General features: G+C 43.9%; 1 protein-coding gene across 8 annotated transcripts in view; it reads left to right on the top strand.

Annotated features, from left to right (window-relative positions):
- Nucleotides 1-20,911, top strand: part of XRCC4 (X-ray repair cross complementing 4) — a 285,177-nt gene extending 264,266 nt beyond the window's left edge. For all 8 annotated transcript variants that reach the window (XM_070056390.1, XM_070056397.1, XM_070056391.1 and 5 more), the window contains one exon: nucleotides 20,196-20,911. In XM_070056390.1, coding sequence (XP_069912491.1) covers nucleotides 20,196-20,307 — 112 coding nt within the window. In that variant the 3' untranslated portion in view covers nucleotides 20,308-20,911. The remainder of the gene's footprint in view (nucleotides 1-20,195) is intronic.
- The last annotated feature ends 3,348 nt before the right edge of the window (nucleotides 20,912-24,259 follow it).

The following is a 24,259-nucleotide window of genomic DNA, read 5'->3' on the forward strand; positions in this document are numbered from 1 at the left end:
GATTATTTGTTTTTGTCTTTCACTGGCCAGTAGAAGAAATTTAAATTGACTGACAATACATAAACCTTCTTTTTTAAATTTTATTTAATGAATATAAATTTCCAAAGTACAGTTTATGGATTGCAATGGCTTTTCCCCCCCATAACTTCCCTCCCACCCGCAACCCTCCCCTCTCCTGCTCCCTCTCCCCTTCCGTTCACATCAAGATTCATTTTCAATTCTCTTTATATACAGAAGATCAGTTTAGCATATATTGAGTAAAGCTTTCAACAGTTTGTACCCACACAGAAACACAAAGTGAAAAATACTGTTTGAGTACTAGTTATAGCATTAAATCACAAGGTACAGCACATTTAGGGCGGAGATCCTACATGAGGAGTAAGTGCACAGTGACTCATAAAGCGTTAATAATAATTTAATAGGCCGGTGCCACGGCTCACTAGGCTAATCCTCCGCCTTGCAGCGCCGGCATACCGGGTTCTAGTCCAAGTCGGGGCGCCGGATTCTGTCCCGGTTGCCCCTCTTCCAGGCCAGCTTTCTGCTGTGGCCCGGGAATGCAGTGGAGGATGGCCCAAGTGCTTGGGCCCCGCACCCCATGGGAGACCAGGAGAAGTACCTGGCTCCTGCCTTCGGATCAGCGTGATGCGCCGGCCACAGCACGCCATCCGCGGTGGCCATTGGAGGGTGAACCAACATCAAAGGAAGACCTTTCTCTCTGTCTCTCTCTCTCACTGTCCACTCTGCCTGTCAAAAAAATAATAATAATTTAATGAAACTGAAGCTAACGGAGAATCCTACTAATTATAGCCTTTCAGTAGCTGGGTTCTGAGTGGGTGCAAGTGCTGAGAAATTGGCCAGCGTTTGTCAGGGACACTTGCAGCCCCAGGGATCAAAACACTGCCTCCTCCTCCCGAACTTTCCAACAATGTGAGGTATAACTAAACCAAGCATATGAATTTATAAACATTCAGAACTACTTGGAAAAATAAGTCAAGTTACCTCATACTGGAAAATGAGGTAAGCACTGGCCAGCAGTAGTTGTCAGAAATTAAAGTTCCCCAGTTGCTGAGCCGTAGGTGAGGTTTAAACCTTTTTTCAGTGTGACGGCACATCTCAAAAGTCTCTATTATTGCCCTTTTGGTCTGAAATGGACTTTATTCTATGTAAAATTTTTATGAAACCAGCTGTAGCTTTTTCTGACCCTCAACTCTAAAGGATGGGAGGGGTGGAGAGGCACAAGAACACTCAGTTTACTCAACAGAGAACCAATTCTTTAGTCTAAGGAATTGTGCCAAATTCTGAAAGGAACAATGACTTGAAATCGTAGTCCTGGTCATAATGTAAGTCCCAGGGATGTGCAGAGTTAGTCTGTGGTTGCCACCGCCAGCACTGAGAGGTGTTTCTCTGTCCTTCTCCTCAACCGTGGGTGGGCTTTGGACTCCTTGCAAATAGCAGAGCGCAGGAGAAGGGATGCTGGTGAAATCCAGAGACCACATCAGGAAGGCCCATGCGCTTACAGCCTTAAGCTTTTATGGAGGAAGTCTGGCTCCTGGGGGCTCCCATGCTGCAGGAAACCAGGCGCTGTGGACTCTCAAGTAGCCAGTCCTAACCTTGGAGGACTTCAAACCCCAAACCAGATGTGGTGAGTGAGCCTCGGCATGGCTCTCAGCCTTGGTGTCACCCCTGGCTTTCCAGGGTTCCCAGCTAAGACACCCCCTCCCCGAGCTGTGCCTGCTGGGAAGAGAGGACCTGCACCTGTGGGAGCTGCGTGGAGAAGTGTGGAGGTTGGCAGAGAGGGTGTGTCCTCAGTGACGAGAAGTTTGGTGTGGAAGAGCATTGGAGAGCTGGGGCCAGAATGGTCGACATCAAGGTAGCAGCTGTACAATTGTTTTTCCCTGTACTCAGAGAATTTGCAGTGTGGACTTGTCAGAGTGGAGAGCAGTCATCAGATTTGTCTTACAGTGTGGAGGATGGGCTGAAGGGGAACAGGAACCCGAGAGGACTGGTGACACACAGCCAAGATGTTTAGCTTTCCTTATAGTGAAGGAGGACCAGGTAGATGACGACTGTCATTTGAATTGTTAAGTCAGTTGTTTGTTAGGCATAATAAAATATAGAGTCCTTTTGCACTTTGGCAAATTAAACCAGTGCCTTTACAGAACATTGATTTCAGTGATTGTCAGGTTGTTATTATTTATGAATGACATGATACAGCTTCTTCTATTATAAATTTTGGGGCATTATGTGTAAGTGGTCTCATTTTTGTATTTCTTAAGCCACTGAGGTGTAGCATGTTTAAGAAGGTGGCCACTCTCCTATATCAACTAATGTACCAGTGGAACCTCAGCCTATGGTTATTCTACTTCCCCAAAGTAAACACAAGTTCAGTATAAAGTCCTAAAAAAGTTAGTAAATTTTGCAAGCATAATAATCTCACAGTGAGAATATATATTAATGTGCTGGTTAATATGTTTATGTGAACAGAAGCTGTCACTGTGGCGTAGTAGGCTAAGCCTCCACCTGCAGCACTGGCAGCCCCTATGGCGCTGGTTCATGTCCTGGCTGCTCCTGTTCTGATCCATTTCTCTGCTGAAGGCCTGAGGAAGCAGTGGAAGATGACCCAAGTGCTTGGGCCCCTGCACCCACATGGGAGACCTGGAAGAAGCTCCTGGCTCCTGGCTTCCGATTGGCCCAGCTCCTGTCATTGCAGCCATTTGGGGAGCAAACTAGCATCTGGAAGACCTCTTTGTCTCTTTGTCTGTATCTCTCTCTGTAATTCTGCCTCTCAAATAAATAAATAAATCTTACATATATATATATATATACACACACACACACATATATATATATACACACACACACATATATATATAAGCTTTCTGTACGACTTTGACTTTTAAATAATATTTGAGATGACATCACTGCTCAGTGGTGACATACAGATTTTTGCTGGAATCACAGTATCCTCCTTGCACAGAATTCACCTTTGCAGTAGCTCTGAACACGCAGACTGCACCTCCGTGGCTTGCACTGTGTTATCCACAGAGCAGCTCATTTGCCACCTACTATGGGATACAGTGAATTGTTCTAGAAGCATTCTGCCTCTCTGTATGTTTTGGTTTTACGTTTTAGTTTGTTCATATTTTAAACAACTGAAAAGATTGCCACGTCTTCTTAATTCCGAATCTAAGCCACGGAAGTTTACAGATTATCTCCATGCCCCTTCTTGCAGAGCTTTTCCCCTCTCTGACCTGTTTTGTAAAAAAACGGCAGTTCCAAAGAGCGAGAGGAGGAGATTGGGAGAGAGCGTCCAGCTGCTGGTTCAGCGCCTTGCGGATCACCCATGTGGGTGTCGGGGCTCTACGTATTCGGGTAATCACCCACGCCTTGCGGATCACCCATGTGGGTGGCGGGGCTCTCAGTATTCGGGTAATCACCCACTGCTGTCTCAGGTGCATTATTAGCAGGGAGCCGGATTCAAAGTGGAGCAGCCAGGACTTGAACTGGTGCTCAGATGGGATGCCGGAGTCACAGGTGGCACCTTAAGTTGCCACACAATGCAGACCCCAAATGAGTACATGTTCTGAAGAAATGGTTTTATAGTATTCTTCATTTTAGATATCAGTGGTGTGATAATCATTTTTTATAACACCTGTTATAGGGTATTGGTGATGTTATGAAATTGTCATCTATTTTTAAAGATGTATTTATTAATTTATTTCAAAGGCGGGGGGGGGGGTCTTCCAAATGGCTGCAACAGCAAGAGCTGGGTCAGGTTGAAGTCAGAAACCAAGGACACCATCCCTGTCTCTGGCATGAGTGACAGGGACCCAAGTACTTGGGCCATCATCCACTGCCTTCCCAGGCATGTTAGTGAAATCTGGACCCAAACTAGCCCTCTGCTACGTGAGGCCAGTGTGGCAAGTGATGGCTTAACCCACTGCTCCACTAGGCAGCCCTAGTCATCTACCATGGAGTCAGGCTGCACAGTCATCCTTGTTCACCCTTTGCCTGGAGAAACCCTGAGCAGAGCATCAGAGCAGGTCTGCAAGCCCCTTCTCTTCCATGATGGTTCTCCGGAGGCCTTACTCTTTAGCACTGTGGTAGTGAAGCAGTGTTCCGCTACCACAAGTACGAGAGGCCTTCAGACAATTCATGGAAAAGCTGTATAATGAAAAAGGTATGCAAGGATTTCAAAAATGTTTTCCACAGAGTAAACATCTTTTAATTCCATTTTTCTCATGAAGTTTTTAATGCAGCTTAGCATTATTTCTGCCTTGGGTTGATTGTTTGCTTGATGCTTTTTGAATTTATTTGAAAAAGAAAGAGACAGGTTCACTCATACACACACACACACCCACTAGAAATCTACACTAGCAAGGTCTGGTCCAGGCCACCCAAAGCCAGGAGCTGGAAACTCAATTCAGGTCCGCATTAGTAGGAAGCTGGAGTCAGGACTCAGACCCAGCCACTGATGTGAGACAGGAACATCTTAACCACTCGCGCAGACTCCCACCTGTTGTCTTATTTTTCTCATCCTCCGTATGCATCTCAGGCTCTGACCCATGGTAGCCAGAGGGAAGGTGAGGGAAGCAGTCACCAGCCTGTCTCAGTGATCTTGGTTCCTTTAATGTCAGGATAAGAACCAAAGTGCATGTTTTCAGCTTCTGGTCATATCAACAGGCCTTGCAGACGCTCTATGGACCAGCACAGCGGTTTCTTTTAGGTATGGGCCTTGCATGCCCACCCTTAACCTGTTTCTCCACACAGCCTCCCTAAAACAAACTTCAACTGGTAGGCGGGAGTCACAAAGTTGAGGCTAGAGTGGTGGCGGAATGATGAGCCTCCCCACCACATACACAAAGATGCCCACAGCTTACTGCCTCGCCTGAGAATATGTTGGTGAAGATATCCTGGGTTGTGCAAGGAGACCCGATGCGATGGCAGTGGTCATGAAGTGGAAGGGAGAGGCAGAGAAAGAGCTGTGATGAAGAAGAGAGGTCAGAGTCAGATGATGTTAGGAGGAGTCCACCTGCCGATGCTGGCCGTAAACACCCAGGCAGGGAGTGGCCCCCAGGGGCTGGCAAAAGCCAAGGAACAGCTTCTCCCCAGTGCCGCCAGACAGAAGAGCGACTCTGCCAACATTTTGCTGGTGTCCGGTGAGATCTCTGTCGCACTTCCAACTTCTTGACCTGTAAGGTGATGAATGCGTGTTGTTCTAGGACACTACACAGTGGGCATTTGTCACAGCAGCCTAAGGAAGCCAGCACAGCTGGTTGCAAGTGTGCTAAGACTCTCGCTCCTGGCCCCAGCTGCCTCAGAGGCCTCTAAGCTCCATGGCTGCTGTTCCTGTCTGCTCATGTGTCTGCCACTTCTCTCGGTCAAGTTCTGGCTTTGTTTTCTGGTTTTGTTTTTCTTCATTAGACCGTGAAATCCGGGGGGGGGGGGGGGGGAGGGCTGGTAGTCGTGTTCTCAAGGAAGCAAGTAATACAGCCTGTTCCCGACAGCACGAGTTTCTTGAAATGTGAATGGCTGAGAGTCATGAGCAAAGAGGCATCCACTGTCAAATTCATTTGGAATGCATCGGTTAAATGGCTTCTTTCTTCTGAAAACACTTTCAAAAACATGATCTCTGGGTAGAATTAAGTTTAAAAGAATTTCCAGTGAAAGATATCCCTGCCTCTGAGTCCATTTCTTCTCCATGATGACTGGTCACTGATGTGTCCTTCCAGAATGTTCTATATGCACGCACACATATAAACACCACCTATAGTTGTACATGCACCCACAGTTGTACGTGCACATACACTCTCCCTAATTTTCCACACACACTCTTCTGAACCACGCCTTCATTTCACCTACTAACTCACTGGGTTTACTGTGGAAGAACGTTTCACAGCACATGGAACATTTAGAGGACTTAGTGGAGGAAAATAAATGTTTTCTAAATACTTTGTCCCACAGATCTCATTTTTGTGGAGAGTGTCTCACAGAACTACTTTTGAGACATTCTGTACACATCCAAGCTACCATTCCGGAAAGAAACAACTCCTCTGAAATACAAATAAGAGTTGGGGACCCCTAAGCACTAGGCTATGGACTTGTAATGAGGGAACCCGCGGCTGGCATCCTGGCTCTGTCGCCAGCATGCTCACTGTCATGCCTGCTACCTGGTGGTTTCGTGTTAGCCCTGTCTCCCTCCTTTGTTCTATCATCTGTTGATTGATTAACACATGCATTCAGGGGAAATTTGTGTGTTAGATTCTGTGCCGGCTCCAATAATGCTGAATATCCCTGCTCTAGAAACTTCCAGTCAGTGAGGAAGGCTTTGTTTGCAGCACACCAAACAATAGTTAGTTCATCTGTCTTAAAATTAGACATAGGGTGTGATTTTCTACCAAGGTGATAGATGGTTGTAAATATGTGGATTGATTTCTGGAGTTTCTGTTCTGTTCCCTTGGCCTACATGTCTGTTCGTGCCACTACCAGGATGTTTTGATTATAATTGCCCTGTAGTATGTCTTGCAGTCTGGTTTTGTGATGCCTCCAGCATTGTTTTTGTTTTATACAATTGCTTTTTATCTATTCATGGTCTCTTGTGCTCCCATATGAGTTTTAGAATCATTTTTTTCTAGATCTGCAAAGAATGTCATTGGTATTCTAATATCGATCACATTGAATCTGTAAGTTTCTTTTGATAGTATGGACATTTTGATGATGTTGATTCTTCCAATCAATGAGTATGGAAGATTTTTCCATTTTTTAATGGCTTCTATTTCTTTCTTTAGTGTTTTGTAATTTTCATCATAGAAATCTTTGACATCCTTGGTTAAATTTATTCCAAAATATTTAATTCTTTTTGGAGCTATTGTGAATGGGACTGACTTTGAAAGCCTATTTTTAGCCATGGCATTGTCTGTGTATACAAAGGCTATGGATTTTTCTCTGTTGATTTTATATCCTGCCACTTTACCAAACTCTTAGAGAGTTCCAGTAGTCTCTCAGTGGAGCCTTTTGGACCCACTCTATACAGAATCATATAATCTGCAAATAGGGTAGTTTGATTTCCTCCTCTCTAATTTGTACCCCTTTGATTTCTTTTTCTTGCCTAATGGCTTTGGCTAAAACTTCCAGGACTATATTAAATAGTGATGGTGAGAGTGGGCATCCTTGTCTGGTTCCAAATCATAGAGGAAATGCTTCCAGCTTTCCTCCATTCAGTAAAATGCTGGCTGTGGCTTTGTCATAAATTACCTTGATTGTGTTGAGAAATGTTTCTTCTATACCCAATTTGCTTAAAGTTTTCATCATGAGACATTGTTATATTTTATCAAATGTTTTTTCTGCATCTATTGAGCTAACAATATGGTTTTTGTTCTTCAGTTTGTTAATGTGATGTATCACAGGGATTGATTTGTGAATATTGAACCATCCCTGCATATCAGGGAGAAATCCCACTTGGTCCAGGTGAATGATCTTTCTGATGTGTTGTTGGGTTCGATTAGCTAATATCTTATTAAGGATTTTTACATCTATGTTCATCAGAGATATTGGTCTATAGTTCTCTTTCTCTGTTGTATCTTTTTCTGGTTTAATAATTAAGGTGATGCAGGCTTCATAGAAGGAGTTTGGGAGGATTCTCTCCCTTTCAATTGTTTTGAATAGCTTGAAAAGAATTGGAATTAGTTCTTCTTTAAATGTCTGGAAGAATTCATCAGTGAAGTTGTCCAGTCCTGGACTTTTCTTTATTGTGAGGGTCTATGTTACTGATTCAGTTTCTGTCTTGGTTATTGGTCTGTTCAGGTTTTCTGTTTTCATGACTCAATTTTGATAGATTGTATATGTCCAGGAATCTAGCCATTTCTTCTAGGTTTCCCAATTTGTTGCCATATTGCTCTTTGTAATAATTCCTGCTGATTCTTTTTATGTTTGTGGTATCTGTTGTTACATTTCCTTTTTCATCTCTGATTTGTTTTTATTGATTAGGATCGTCTCCCTCTGTTTTATTTTTCTTGGTTAGTTGACCAGTGGTATATCAATTTTGTTTATTTTTTTTCAAAAATACCAGCTCTTTATTTCAATGATCTTTTGTAATTTTTTGTTTCAATTTGTTATTTCTTCTCTAATTTTAATTATTTCTTTCCTCCTACTAATTTGGGGTTTGGTTTGTTGTTTTTCTAGGTCTTTGAGATGCATTCATAACTCATTTATTTGTTAATCTTCCCAATTTCTTCATATAGGCATCGATTGCTATAAACTTCCCTCTTAACACTGCTTTTGCTGTATCTCATAAGTTTTTTTTTTTTGACAGGCAGAGTGGACAGTGAGAGAGAGAGACAGAGAGAAAGGTCTTCCTTTGCCGTTGGTTCACCCTCCAATGGCCGCCGCGGCCAGCGCGCTGCGGCCGGCACACCGCGCTGATCCAATGGCAGGAGCCAGGAGCCAGGAGCCAGGTGCTTCTCCTGGTCTCCCATGGGGTGCAGGGCCCAAGCACCTGGGCCATCCTCCACTGCACTCCCTGGCCACAGCAGAGAGCTGGCCTGGAAGAGGAGCAACTGGGACAGAATCCGGCGCCCTGACTGGAACTAGAACCCGGTGTGCCGGTGCCGCTAGGCGGAGGATTAGCCTAGTGAGCCAGGGCGCCGGCCTGTATCTCATAAGTTTTATTATGAAGTATTGTCATCTTCATTCATTTACAGAAATTTTTTTATTTCCGTTGGTTTCTTCTATAACCCACTGTTCATTCAGGACCATGTTGTTCAGTCTCTTTATATTTGCATATGACCTAGAGATTCTTGAGTTGTTGATTTCCAGCTTCATTCTGTTGTGGTCAGAGAAGAAGCGTGCTATGATTTTGATTTTTTTTTTTTTTAATTTGCTGAGACTTGCTTTATGGCCTAGCATATGGTCTATCTTAGAGAAAGTTCTCTGTACTGATGAAAAGAATGTGTATTCTGCAACTGTAGGATGAAAATTTCTGTAGATATCAATTAGGTCCATTTACTCCATAGTGTCAATTAGCTCTGTTGTTTCTTTGTTCAGTTTCTTTGTTCAGTTTATCTGTCCAATGATGAAAGTAGGAAGTTGAAGTCCCCTGTTACTATTGTATTAGAGTCTATATCTCCCTTTAGATACATTAACATTTCTTTTAAATAGCCAGACTCCCTGTAAACGGGTGTGTATATGTTTATTATAGTCACATCTTTTTGTTGAATTGATACCTTAATCATTGCATAGTGCCCTCCTTTGTCTCTTTTAATAGTTTTTGTGTTAAAGTCTATTTTGTCTGATATTAGGATGGCTACATGAGCTCTTTTTTGGTTTCTGTTAGCATGGAATATCTTTATCCATCCTTTCACTTTCAGTCTGCATTTATCTTTCTGGTGAGATGTGTTTGTTGTAGACAGCAAATAGATGGATCTTGTTTTTTAATCCATCCAGTGAGTCTGTATCTTTTAACTGGAGAGTTGAAGCTGTTTACACTCAAGGTGACTATTGATGAGTAATGACTTGAGAGGACCATATTATCAACTGAATCCACTAAGAGTGGCAAAATCTTTCAGTTTATTATGAAATTCTGGATAAGTGGTTTGTATCCTTATAGATTATGGATATAATTATCTTAGTGGTTTACTTATTTATTCACTCATTTATGTCATTCGGAAGGTTGAAAGACAGAATGGGGCCAGGATGGAGTAGAGACACCCAAATGCCCACAATGACCATGAATAGGCCTGGCTGAAACCATGAGGCAGGAACTCAATCTGGGTCTCCCATGTGGATGGCAGGTACTCAACTCTTGAGCCATGGTTGCTACCTCCCAAGGTGCACATTAACAGGAAGTTGGAATCGGGAGCAGATCCAGGACTCAAACTCAGGACTGTGATGTGGGATGCCATTCCCAAGCAGTATCCTAAATGTTGTGCCAAAAGCATGCCCCAGAGGTTTACTTTTTAAATTGAGTATACATAATAGATGATCCTGATTTAAAATCCACATTTGTATTTTACAGAAAATCTAAGAATTATTGTCCTTCCCAATACATGTAAATCATGCAGATGCATTTTAGCGTCGTGTATTCACTTTCTTTTTTTTTAAAGACTTAGTTATTTATTTGAAAGTCAGAGTTACACAGAAATAGGAGAGGCAGAGAGAGAGAGAGCTCTTCCATCTGCTGGTTCACTCCCAGATGACCACAACAGTCAGAGTTGAGCTGATCCGAAGCCAAGAGCCAGGAGCTTCTTCTGGGTCTCCCACGTGAGTGCAGGGCCCAAGGACTTGGGCCATCTGCTACTGCTTCCCCAGGCCATAGCAGAGAGCTGGATTGGAAGTGGAGCAGCCAGGTCTCGAACCAGCGCCCATATGGGATGCCGGCCCCTTCAGGGCAGGTGTTAACCCACTGCACCACAGTGCCGGCCGCGTGTATTCACTTTCTTTTTTTATCCTTTCTTTGTCTCAGAATCACTTATTTGGAAAGCCTGATTCCATTTTCTTCTTGCTCTTGATGAATTTAAACAGCAAAGTCATATTCAGTAGAAAAAGATATCTTTAGGGATTTAATTTAAAATAACTAATGGAATTTCACATTTTGCCATTTTCGTTGCCAGGAAGCAAGTGTCAGCTCCTCTTTCGTTTTCTCAGGCCCATGAAATGACGTCTAAGCCTTGTGAATTCCAGACAGTGTTCAACACTGGTTTTGCTAGTCCTTATGACTTCAGTCTGTGACCTTACTCAGGAGATGCTTTTGGTTTTTATAAGGTCACCTAGAAATTGGGAGGCTATTTTGCCCATTTATTCTAAGATCAAGTATTTTTAAAAATGCTAGCATTTAGTTTGAAAATACAGTGGTATTTTGAAAATAAAGTGGTAACTTTGGTGATGTCAAATCTCAAACCCATTATTTAAAGCTTTTCCATGTAAAGGATGTCTCCGTAACCGAGTTCACTCCGTAATGGGAACTCTGTTAAGGTCAATGTGACATTTGTCTAATTTTATAAAAGTATCAAGGACATGGTATTTTGATTTGACTATTTTTTGAGGTGATTTTGGTGGAGGTTGGTTTGATACATCCTACAGAGACAAACCATTATTATTGCCAAATAATGTGGGTCCCAGACATTACTCAGGTCCGATTTTCACCTAGTCCATTGCTCTTGCCTTGCCTCTCACCTTCGTCCCTCTCTCCACGTTGTCTGAACTTCATATGAATCCCACCAGAACTTCAGTTGAAGTGGGCAGATGCCATGGAAGTTTTGGTAAAGCAGAGGTGTGCCATATATGCCATTTAATTTTACCATGAGAGACACAGCTGCCTCAAATGCCCCACTTTGGTGACTGGGGCTGACCACTGGCTGCATATTTGCTGTGCCTGCTGCTGTCCAAGATTTTGAGAGTTCATTCTTTACAAAATCAAAATGTTGCCCTGGGGCCCGCGCTGTGGCGTGGTGGGTAAAGCCACCGCCTGCAATTCCAGCTTCCCAGATGGACGTCGGTCTGAGTACCGGCTGCTCCACTTTGTTGTTTTTTTTTTTAAGATTTACTTTATTTTACTTTAAAGTCACAGTTGCACAGAGAGAGGAGAGGCAGAGAGAGAGAGAGAGAGAGAGAGAGAGAGAGAGAGAGAGAGAGAGAGAGAGGTGTGGAGGTGGAGGCGGAGGCAGAGGCAGAGAGATCTTCTATCAGCTGGTTCACTCCCCAGATGGCTGCAATGGCCAGAGCTGCGCCAATCTGCAGCCATGCAGCCAGGTGTCAGGAGCATCCTCCAGGGCTCCCATGCGGATGCAGGGGCCCAAGCACTCGGGCCATCTTCTGCTTTCCCAGGCCATAGCAGAGAGCTGGATAAGAAGTGGAGCAGCCGGGTCCCGAACCGGTGCCCCCATGTGGGATGCTGGCACCGCAGGCGGCAGCTTTACCTGCTATGCCACAGTGCTGGCCCCGCTGCTCCACTTCCGATCCAGCTCTCTGCTATGGCCTGGGAAATTAGAAGATGGCCCGAGTGCTTGGGCCCCTGCATCCACATGGGAGACCCAGAAGATGCTCCTGGCTTCAGATCAGTGCAGCTCCAGCTGTTGTGGCCATCTGGGCAGTGAACCAGGGGATGGAAGACAGTGCTCTCTCTCTCTGCCTCTCTTTAATTCTGCCTTTGAAATAAATAAATAAATCTTTAAAAGAATAATGTTGTCTATTGCTGTCTGTTATAAATGACGAGCACAGCAGTGTTTTTCTGGGCTATTCTCAAGTCCAGGTAACTCACAGTGAGTGAGATGATTTATCTCAAGTGTGCTTACAGCTTCAGTAGTGAAAGCTATGTATTTGGGTGGAAGTAGAAAGGCCCAGGCTATGCACACCCAAAATAAACTTGGCTCTGAATCTGCGCCAGCACTCCTCCGTGGTTCGCCTCATCTCTCTGGAATCCCTCATTCTCAGTCTCCCTCTGGAGCTGTTTGCCCCAGCAGAATTAGCCATCTCCATGTGCCATACAGTGCTGTTTTCTCAGATAGACTCCTCTCTGACTGATCTCTTCAGCCCCTTCGTCTTTGGAGTCCACGTGTGTGGCAGCGACTGCTGTGTCTACATATCTACTTCAGACATCTCTACAGCTGTGTAAGCATTTGCCTACTCAGCCTCTCTTCCCATGTAGGTATCCTGCGGGTGTGTCAGATCTCCCTCCTGTCCCCACCCACTGTGTCTAGAGCTGGACTCTATGTCTCTACTACTAAACCTACTGCTCTGCACCACCGTTTTCACAACAGCGAAAGCTACAAGATACAGACAGCTGAGAACTCTGTCATTGGAGAGAGGGTAAGATGCAGAACCGTCTTCTGCCGGGAGAATCCTAAGACCCACAGCCATTATGCATATGTGTACACAGAAGCATTGACACACACACATACATGCACACACACTGTCATTCAAAGAGTAATATTGCACAGTTTCTTGTGTTTTTGAACTTGAAATAAATAGAATCATACTATGTAGATTCCTTTGTGCCTTCCTCTTTAGATCAACATTGTGTTAGAGACTGATGCATACACGCAGCTGTGTAGTATTCCAGTATGTGAAAGTTGGAGGGTTCATTTGCCCATGTTCCTGAGGAGAGACAATTGGGTAGTTTCTAGTCTTCCACTATTGAAACAAAGAACTTATGAGGTAGGCAGTTACTGCAGCATTCGGGATGCCTGCATCCCATACTCGAGTGCCTGATTCAAGTTCCAGCTACTCCACTTGCAGTGCAGCTTCCTGCTGATGCATTCCCTGTGGAGCAGTAGATGGTGGCTCAAATGCTTGGGTCCCTGCCACCCTATGGGAGAGCCATATGGAGTTCCTGGCTCCTGGTTTTGGCCTAGCCTAATCTTGGCTGTTGCTGGCATTTAGGGAATGAACCAGCAGAAGAAAGATTCTCATATTCATTCATTCTCTCTCTCTTTCTCTCTCTCTCTCTCTCTCTCTCTCTCTCTCTCCCTCCCTCCCTCCCTCCTCCCCCCCCCCATATCTCTGCCTTTCAAATCAATAAATGAAATAAAATAAAATTTTACATGCACTCATGGTTGTATGTATGCCTCATGCCACAGGCATGCAAATACTTCTCTAGGGTATGGATCTAGCAGTAGAATTCCTGGCCTACAGGTGTGTACATTGGCAGTTACTACCAAGTTGGTTTCAAATGTTTACACTCCCATCAGCAATAATATATCCAGTTATTTCTCATCCTCTGAAATCCTTGATTTATTGTACATTTTAGCTTTTGCTAAACTGGGCTCATATATTTACATTTCTTGGTCACTGAGTTGGCTGGATTCTTTATCATATGCTTTCACCCCATGTGGGGAACAACTCGGACTATACTGTTACTGGAATTAAGACTTATTCTGTGCATCTGCTCTCCCACAATATGGCGCTGGGAGAGAAGAAAACAGCTTCTACGCAGCTGCCTCCAGTTCAACCAATAAACTGTAGGACTTGCTCCTGATTGGAGGAGAGCAGCGTACTCGGCGTGTGGGCAGCCGAGTTGGGATTGGCAGAGGAGGACTATAAAGGAGGAGAGAGACGGCATGCACCAGGAACATCTAAGAGGAACATCTAAGGGGAACACCTGTGCAGCCCCCGAGAGAGCCGGCCAGCGGTGTGCCGCTCCCCCGCGGAAGTGGGGAATGTGGCAGGGGGAACCGCCCTTCCACGGAGGTGGAAGGGACAGTAGCCAACCCGGGAAGAACCAGCAGCAAACCCGGGGAGGGCCGAGCAGACAAAAGAACAGCGCAGGGTCCTGTGTCGTTCCTCCACGAAGAGGGGGAGCGACATAATGGTGCTGTGACTCGGATATGAAGCCTAGGCAGGGTCTTGTGTCGTTCCTCCACGAAGAGGGGGAGCGACATAATGGTGCCGTGACTCGGATATGAAGCCTAGGCAGGGTTCTGTGTCGTTCCTCCATGAAGAGGGGGAGCGACAACCCCACTTCCTTTAGCACGTTTCTAGTAGTTCTTTGGGTGTTAACCTTTGTTAATAGCGTGTGATACAGTATCTCCCTCCAGTTATAGCTTGTCTTTTCAGTGTCTTAAAAGTACCTATTGGTAGGCTGGCGCCGCGGCTCACTAGGCTAATCCTCCGCCTTGCAGCACCGGCACACCGGGTTCTAGTCCCGGTCGGGGCGCCGGATTCTGTCCCGGTTGCCTCTCTTCCAGGCCAGCTCTCTCTGTGGCCCGGGAGTGCAGTGGAGGATGGCCCAAGTGCTTGGGCCCTGCACCCCATGGGAGACCAGGAGGAAGCATCTGGCTCCTGGCTTCTGATCAGCTCAGTACACTGGCCACAGTGGCCATTGGAGGGTGAACCAACGGAAAAGGAAGACCTTTCTCTCTCTCTCTCTCACTGTCCACTCTGCCTGTCAAAAAAAAAAAAAAAAAAAGTACCTATTGGTAAATGGAATTACTTCTAATGTAATTGAATTTATCAATCTGTATTCTTTATAGTTTTCAACTTCTACCGTAAATAAAATCTCTTATCTCAAGATACTAACGACAGCAGTGGGCATTTGGCACAGTGGTTAAGCTACCACTTGTGAAGCCTACAATCCCATATCAGAGTCTGGAGTTCAAGTCCAGCCTCTGCTCCTGATTCCAACTTCCTGACAGTGCACAGACTGGGAGGCACTGAAAAGTAGTTGGCCATGCCAGCATGTGAGAAACCGGGGTTGAGTTCCTGGCTCCTGGCTTTGGCCTGGCCAAGCTCTGGCTATTGTGAGCATTTGAGAAGTTAATTGGGGCTCAGATAAACTTGTCTGTCTCTCTGCCTTTCAAATAGGTTTTTAAAAAAATAAATATATCAATGTATCAAATATGTATCAATGTATAAATGTCTCAATGTATAAATGTATCAAATACATTCTCTTTTATGTTCCTCTAAAATCTTTAAAGTTTTGTTTTTCTCATGTAAATGTTTAATTCACTTGGCATTAATTTTTTATGTCACATACAGGTAGTTACAGTTGAGTCGCATAAAAATTTACTTTTATTTCCAGATCAGTGTTTTTGGCACAAGTCAGATGAGCATGAGTCTGTGTCACGGTGCCAGCAGTCATAACACATTTTCCTGACACACTCTCGAACTCTAGTAGGCACCTTGACATGTTTCAGAAATACATTCTCAGAATACATGCAGTTCACTCCAGAGGGTACTAATGTCTCTCATTTGAATAAGAAAAGATTGTTATTCTGGTCATGCTGATACCATTTTAAACTTGGCTGAGAAAATGTCTTTACAAAATAAGCTAATGCCCAGAAATACCATTGTCAAAGCTGTTGGTAGGTCAGCTTCCAGAAAGTTAAAAGAGAAGTTGGTCATTTATTGTAAGATTTCATAGAAGCTTCCTGGATGGGAGATTTCCTTTAACAAATGCAGCTTTTGATCTCCATTATTGGTTGTTAATTAGATGAGGTAGTGGGACTTTGAGTCAGGTTGTAGAGTATGTGTGTTCTGTGCAGTGTGAAACCAACTGATTGAACCCAAGACTCTTTAGTTCTTTTACTGTGGACAGCGCTGTCATCATCAGGAGAGATTGCATTTTGTTCCCTTTATTCGGAAAAAAGCCTGAAGCCTAAGCCTCAACTCCACAGTTTCACATATTGTCATTAATTCATGTGATTCACTTAGTCCACAAATACTTTTTGAGAAGTCCTCAGATTGAACTATGTTGCTGTGGAAAAATATATGAAAATCTACTTGCACCCTACATATTTGTATAATATGTACAGATATTCCAAAAAAAAAAAAAAAAACAAACTCTATGAGGTAGTCTTTACCTTCAAGGTATTTATAAAACTTTTAGGATGAGAGACACATTTGGAAACAATAAAGGTAAAAGTTGAATAAAAGCGTTCTGAGGACAGGAATCAGGTGTGACCTGGATTGCATTGGTTACATTTTCATAACACAGTAAGCTATTCACAGTGTGTATGCAACAAGCATGAATACAACAGTAGACCTGTAGTGAAATACAGGGTGAAGATGGTAGCACTCTAAATAATCAGAAGGAAGAAAAATCAGCCTGAATATGGACAATCTACAACAGCAAAAAGCCCTGGAAGGCTTAGAATTTAAATTGAGCCATTAACTAGTGGCAGTAATTTAGTCAGCAACTCTGAAGTTTTAAATTGCTTCTTTATTCACTTTCTTTTAAGGCTTTAGATTCAGGTTCTCCAACTTCTTTGCTTTCAAATTCCACCTTTGGCATGATTTCTCGAACAGCAATATTCATAAAAATGTGATATGGTCATTGTGCTAAGATATTCCTGTGTATAAGCTTATGAGTTACTCTGCTAGTTACAGGGACATTTAAAAATGGAACCAGCCCAAATCTCCATCCGTAGACTAATGGTCATTACATCCAAATTGTAGTTAATGGGGGTGCCTGGCACTGTGGCAAAGTGAGTTATAGCCCCAGCCTGTAACACCAGCACCCCAAATGGGTGCTGGTTTGAATCCTGGCTACTCCACTTCTGATCCAGCTCTCTGCTGTGGCCTGAGAATGCAGTCAAAGATGGCCCAAGTCCTTGGGTCCCTGCACCCATGTGGGAGACCTGGAGAAAGCTCCTGGCTCCTGGCTTTGGATCAGCCCAGCTCTAGCCATTGCAGCCATTTGGAGAGTAAACCAGTGGATGGAAGATTCTCTCCCTCTCTCCTTATCTCCCTCCCTCCCTCCCTCTCTCTTTCTCTCTCTCACTCTTTGACAGGCAGAATTAGACAGTGAGAGAGAGACAGAGACAGAGAGAAAGGTCTTCCTTCCATTGGTTCACCCCCCAAATGGTCGCTACAGCCGCCATGCTTCACTGATCTGAAGCCAGGAGCCAGGTGCTTCCTCCTGGGTCTCCCATGCAGGTGCAGGGCCCAAGGATCTGTGCCATCCTCCACTGCCCTCCCGGGCCACAGCAGAGAGCTGGACTGGAAGAGGAGCAACCGGGGCAGAATCCAGTGCCCCAACCAGGACTAGAACCCAGGGTACTGGCAGAACAGGCAGAGGATTAGCCTAGTGAGCCGCGGTGCCGGCTTGCTCGCTCGCGCGCGCTCTCTCTCTCTCTGCATTTTCCTCTCTGAAACTTGGCCTTTCAAATGAATAAATAAATCTTTAAAAAAATTTTAGTTAATGATGACTGTGTATCTAAATTTTTCAGATGCTAAGACATCTTTAATATGGTGTAAAGTTATTAAGGTACACATATATCTATATATGTTTATGTATAATGATCCCATTTATCTAAAAGAAAATGAAAACTTAAATAATGCAACATAGCATAATGTGCATTTTTTGTTTCTTTTTATTCTTTCCAGAATTGACACAAGAGTTAAGTAAGCATTCATTCTAAAAAATGATTACAGCCTTTTCTCCGTTGCGGGGAGAGTCCTGCGCTGACCCTGCGTGTGGAGGCTGTGGAACAGTGGCCCACACTGGACAGTTCTTGCTGAGCCATTTTATGACGGTGCAGGCAGTTCCTTTAGCTCCTTGTGACTGTAGGATATGAGAATCCTAAGTGGAGCGCCAGGAGTCTGTTTCCCTCAGAAATACCATTGCACCCTGATCTTTTTGTCCATATGCTGATTTTTTAAGACAAAATTGATAAATTTTTATGTCCTGGTTTCACATCGTCTAGACAATGAACAAAATTTCAGAGCTCTTTCCATGTCTGACTTTAAATTGAAAGAATTCAGCTCTCTTCCCTAGAAGAGTAAAATGAGCTCTAAGACATTTAAGGTCAGAAAAAAATGTTTAACATGTTATGAGTTGACTTGGGAAAGTTATACATGTAGTAGTTATACTTTTATTTCATACTGCATCCTTTTTCTCCTATGCAATATATTTTTAGATATTGAGAGTTGCATGTTGCAGTAACTATGTCTGCATTTATTGGTAATTTTAGCACTGCAATTCCCAGAGGGTAATGCTTGTCATCTTTATAAGGCGTTAGGGCTTCACACCTTGACATTCCCGTTAGGGTAATGTTGTCTGAACTTGGCCTGCTCAGGACAAGACAGAACACGTCTCAGGTCTCCTTAACAGCCAACCATGGTTAGCTGTGTGCAGTCAGGCAGCCAGGGACAGAGAGACCTGCAGCCAAGTTTTTGTGACAGCTTTTAAAATACTCATCATCTAAATATACTTGATATTTGTAAATTGTGGTTCATTTTTCTTTTATTCTGCCCTTATACAGTTTATGAAAAACTAGGAGGTTCTGTTTTGTGGAACTTCACAAGCACTTTCATGTACATCCCCTCCTTTAATCTTCAGACCACTTCAGAGGCAGATACTATCTCAGCAGAGACAACGGGAGTCTGTTAGGTTGAATGACTCGCCTAACATCACTTAGCTAGGAAGACGTAGACTTGGATTTGGGGCAAGTGTTGTGGTGTTGAGTTAAGCTGCCACTTCTGGTGTGTACATCAGGGTGCCTGGGTTTCTGTCCCACCTCTGCCTCTTCTACAGTTTCCTGCTAATGTGCACCCTGGGAGGCAGCAGACGATGGCTCCAGTGCTTGGGTCCTTCCTACCCGTCTGGGAGACCCAGATGGAGTTCCTGGTTCCTGGCTTCACCCCGTCCACCCCCCAGTATTTCAGGCATTTTGGGAGTGAGACAGTATATAGAAGATTCTCTCTCTCTCTCTCTCTCTCTCTCTTTCTTTCTCTTCCCCCCCTTCCTCCCTCCTCCCAGTTCAAACAAATAAATAGACATTTAAAATAAATAAAATGAAATCAATGAAAAAATGTATTTGGAAAAAAGAAATAGACCTGCATTCAGAACTGTGCACATCAGCTTCAAGTCGATGACCCTGCAGGTGTTCCGAGCCACTGTGACTCCCCCTCTGCCTTTGAAGTTGGACTCAGCCTAATCATACTTCCTTCTGCAGCCACCTCCAATCACTATCATCAAGCACATTTCGTGAAGGTTCCCTGGAAAACCAGGGGCAAAGCGTAGCACAAGGATGTAAACATGTATCCCGAAGTTTTCCTTGTGACTGAGCCGTTGCACCCCAGCTCCGTCTGCCCTGTACCAGTCAACAGCGATCATGGCCATGAACAAACCCGTTATCCCAGCACTGAGAACACTCCCATAAATATAGAAATCAGTCCACTGAAGTACTCAACTGTGGTACCGAACTGGATAAAATTTCAATTGCTAAACAAGATGTGCATATTCAGTGAACGAATGTGGACCTACAGCATTTCGTCAGCAGTCACCATCAAGGTGAACAATCACTGTTAGTCATCCACACGCGACCCACTGACCGCTAAAGGAAAGTCCAGTGATCAGAACTTTGTGCTGCGCAGGGACAGAAATGCATGTTCACGGGCAGCATCTAAGGAAGCCGGAGGAAAATGAATGTTGTGATGGAATTGTTAAAGGGAGGGCTTGGGGAACCTGTATCTTGGTATAACAGTGAATATAGAACAGAGGATGAGATATTTCCTTTCTTGACCTTGATCATGACTGTTGCAGGCCCTTGATTTTTTTATTTTAGCTGAGAATAGAGACAGATGCATTCTAAAGCAAAGAAATTGAATTCCTTTCATCCTTCTTTGCTTGTAGCTAACAACATACCAGTTCTGAAACAGGCTGTAACATGATCCACTTAGGTACATCCGCATTTTCTTTTGTGCTACAGTGGAATTATTTTTTTTCAAATAAAACTCTCCTGGCTTTCTTTTCACTCTAGGCTCGATCCTTCACTCCCTGAGACACTGCAGAAGGAGCGCGTCTCCGCTGAGCACTTGTCTTTAGAGACGCTGAGAAACAGCAGTCCGGAAGACCTCTTTGACGAGATTTAACAGTCTTGAGGAAGTACTTGGATGGCCACTAGATTGCGTTTTCTATTCATTTCTTTAAAATGAAACAGCGGAATTGCAGCCGAGCAGTAGCCATTACTGCAACCTTACGATTTAATTACATACACACGGGGTTGAAGCCGTTGTACAAAATGGATTACACGTGTATATGAAGATGTGATTTGATGACAGTGTTACGTTCTTCTAAACTATTCGTGCAGCATGCCTTTAATTACATAAAATCTTAAACTTTGTTTCAGAGGACACATTTATTGTTTTCATTCATACATATTGTGTGTGGTACATGTCTCACACCCTGTCCAGGGGGATTTTCAAAAAGTAACAAAGAAATCTTTTAAATGTTTGTAGTTCTTTTTGAAAAGTTATATTCTGAACAGTTAATTATATTTGAGCATTTTCATTTGTTGGATGATATATAAAATATATTTTTAGTTTGTATGTAAACAATCTGAAAATCTAATAATAAAATTTTTGGTGCTTTGAAAGTTCTGTGTTCTTGATAAAATGTATTATTTAGCAAAAATTTTTCTTCCAAATGTGTTTATTTTTTATTTTTATTTAATAAATATAAATTTCCAAAGTACAACTTTTGGATTATGGTGGCTTTTCCTCCCATAACCTCCCTCCCCCACCCCCTGCAACCATCCCATCTCCCACTCCCTCTCCCATCCCAGAATGTGTTTAATAATGTGCTTTTTTGTTAGAAACATTTTTCCAGGATTGTTGATAAATGTTTACCTTATATGCATAGAGAGACTCTCCCTGAAGACAAGGCCTTTTCGTATTTACTTATCCATCCCAAATAACACTGGCACTGTTTCTGTGTGCATCCATGATTGTACTCGCCACCTCTCCTGCTGTCTCCACTCCCTCCACACTATGGAAGGCTACAGCACTGAAGTTGACAGTGGCTGGCAGGTTGCTGAATCCAGAGGTTGGCTCATTACCACCCTCATCCTCCTGAGAGCCTCGGTGGGTCACTTCTTCCCAGTGGGCCTGCTCTTCCTTCCTCGAACACCGGGTATTCTCCGTAGGCCTCTTTTCAGTCTCTCATCTCTTGGACTTCTTAGCTGATTCTGTCCCCCTTGCCCAACAGCTAAAGCTTGAGGCCTGGGCTCAGTCTTGAGTTCTCTTCTCCTCATTGCCCACGCTGTCACTCTCAGCCACCCTGGGTTGCCTGTGGTCTCAAATAATATCCATATGCACATATCTACAAAATTAGTCTCGTCCTCTCTGTATACTCAAATTATATGTGTGTATATAATTTACCATTAATTATCATGAAAGGAGTTTAAGCTTGGCTTGAGCTGAATTATTTATTTGTATCAAATCTTGATACATCTTTTGCGGAACGTAGACCAGTACATTTATCTGCCGAGAATGTCCCTTGGATGTTTCAGCACATCCAAACAGACATTTGATTACATCCCAGTCCAACAATCCTTTCTTCCCTGGTCTTCTGCATCTGGGAAATATTTCTTATGCAGTTGCTTTAATTTTTTTTTATTGAAAAAGAGACAGAGAGAAAGGTCTTCCTTCCGTTGGTTCACCCCCAAATGGCCACTACAGCCAGCGTTGCGCCAATCCAAAGCCAAGAGCCAGGTGCTTTTCCTGGTCTCCCATGGGGTGCAGGGCCCAAGCACTTGGGCCATCCTCCACTGCACTCCCTGGTCACAGCAGAGAGCTGGCCTGGAAGAGGGGCAACCGGGACAGAACCGGCCCCCCAACCAGGACTAGAACTCGGGGTGCTGGTGCCGCAGGCGGAGGATTAGCCTAGTAAGCCTCGGCGCCGGCCAATGCAGTTGCTTTAAGCTCAAGACCCAGAAAATTCTTCTCAGCGCTTCTGATTGCCTCTGCCTGCACATCCTTTTATCTTTGCCTTGCGACTTGCCCCCTTCCCATATAGAAACATGCACATGTGTTTAGGTATGTTACAGTGGCTGCCCGACTGTCTCCTTTCTTGGTCTCCTACTCCCCTCAAATACAGCCAAGCTGAGTTTTAAAGTCTTAGATCCAATCATCCCCTGCTTGTGTCAGAACTGTTGCCTTTTGATCAAAGTGCACAGCTTCGTCACTGCCTCCCAAGTCAGACACCACCCGCCCAGCCCTTACCCCGCTCCCTGTACTCCCTGGGCCCCCTCGTCCCTCAGGGGGACCCGAGCTCAGATCCTCTGTGCTACTGACCCCTCTGCCTGGCTCCTCTTCCATGGTTGCTGTCTCCCATGCTTCAGGTCTGGAGCCAGATGCATCTCGGGTGCCTGGTCTGAAACGCTCTTTTCTGCAGGTCTCCCATTAGAATGTCCTGCATGGTGCATGTCGCTGTTGGAAATCGTTTTTGCATGTCTCTGCCTCCCAGTAGAAAGTCAGCCCGGTCACAGCAGACACATGACCGACCTGGTTTACCTTTCTACCCAGTACCTGCGATGGGGCTTGGGGCATAAAAACTCAGTGTTGGTCGGATCAGCAAACTCGTTTCTATCACAAGGAAAGGAACTCAGTTATTTCTTCAAGTTACTAAAGCACGTTAAAAGGAAGCTCCTTGAAAGATTGAAATGTTTTGGTTGATTGTACATAAATAATTATTCAGAAAGCTCAAGTGTTCTGTGATTGATTATGAATAATGGATACATGTATGCATGTCATAGGTTTGACTCTGAAGAGCGAACAAGAAAGAACCTGTATGAATAGGATTTCGCTAAATCAATGAGATGACAAAATATTTCAAATAGAAATTTTCTGTATTTTAATTTCTTTGATGCCTTACATTTCAGAGGAAAAATTAAAAAAATAAACATGTAACATTTATATATTTATAAATCTAAAAATTCTACTAAGTCTCATGGGACTCTCTGCTATACTGCTGATCATGGTGTAATCCAAGATTTCCTTCTAATCTCTCCAAGAGGACTTTGTACATGGAATACCAAAATCTCAAAACAGTATTGCTTCTCCTGAACAGACCGCAAATAAATAACCAATACTAGTATCCAACTCGGTGAGGGTGGTGGGGGAGAGAAAAATAAAGTTTTGGCTATTCCCTCACTAGTGCTAAGAGAGCCGTGTAGAGAAAGTATCTCCTGATAATCCTAACCAGAGGATCTGTAGGGTCTAGAAAGCTCCTGATAATTTGAGAATTTTGGTCTGTGTTTCCAGGCAGTGGATCACTTCAGTCATCCTATGTGTCGCATTGATTCTTCTGTTGGCTGGAGCAGCATAGTGTGGAGAAACGGAAAACTTGGTTTTCTATTTCTTGCCCTGCTAAGGTAGAGACCTATAGATCTAGTGTTAAGATATTCATATCTGTTCATTCCATGACATGTTTTAGCCTTGTATTCTCCATTGTTCCTGCTTAGAAATATGTTCTTGAAAAAATACAACATTGAAATGGAAGGTAAAAGTTGAATTATAGGCCGGCACCGTGGCTCACTAGGCTAATCCTCCGCCTTGCGGCACTAGCACACCGGGTTCTAGTCCCAGTCAGGGTGCCGGATTCTGTCCCAGTTGCCCCTCTTCCAGGCCAGCTCTCTGCTGTGGCCAGGGAGTGCAGTGGAGGATGGCCCAAGTGCTTGGGCCCTGCACCCCATGGGAGACCAGGATAAGTACCTGGCTCCTGCTATCGGATCAGCGCGGTGTGCTGGCCACAGCACACCGGCTGTGGCGGCCATTGGAGGGTGAACCAATGGCAAAAGGAAGACCTTTCTCTCTGTCTCTCTCTCTCACTGTCCACTCTGCCTGTCAAAAAATTTTTTTAAAAAATCCAAAAAAGTTGAATTATAGTGCAGCGTAGCCTTTTTTTAGCCATAGTATCCTCACTGTAATAAAGGAGATTACATTTCTAAAGTTTTTTTTTCAACTTAAACTTTGTAATTCTTGGTGCTGGCATCTGATGATGTGCTCAGGCCTCATTAGAGAAGTTCGTGAAGGAAAAAGTCCC

This window comes from Oryctolagus cuniculus, chromosome 14, assembly GCF_964237555.1.
Source record: "Oryctolagus cuniculus chromosome 14, mOryCun1.1, whole genome shotgun sequence".
NCBI classification, from domain to species: Eukaryota; Metazoa; Chordata; class Mammalia; order Lagomorpha; family Leporidae; genus Oryctolagus; species Oryctolagus cuniculus.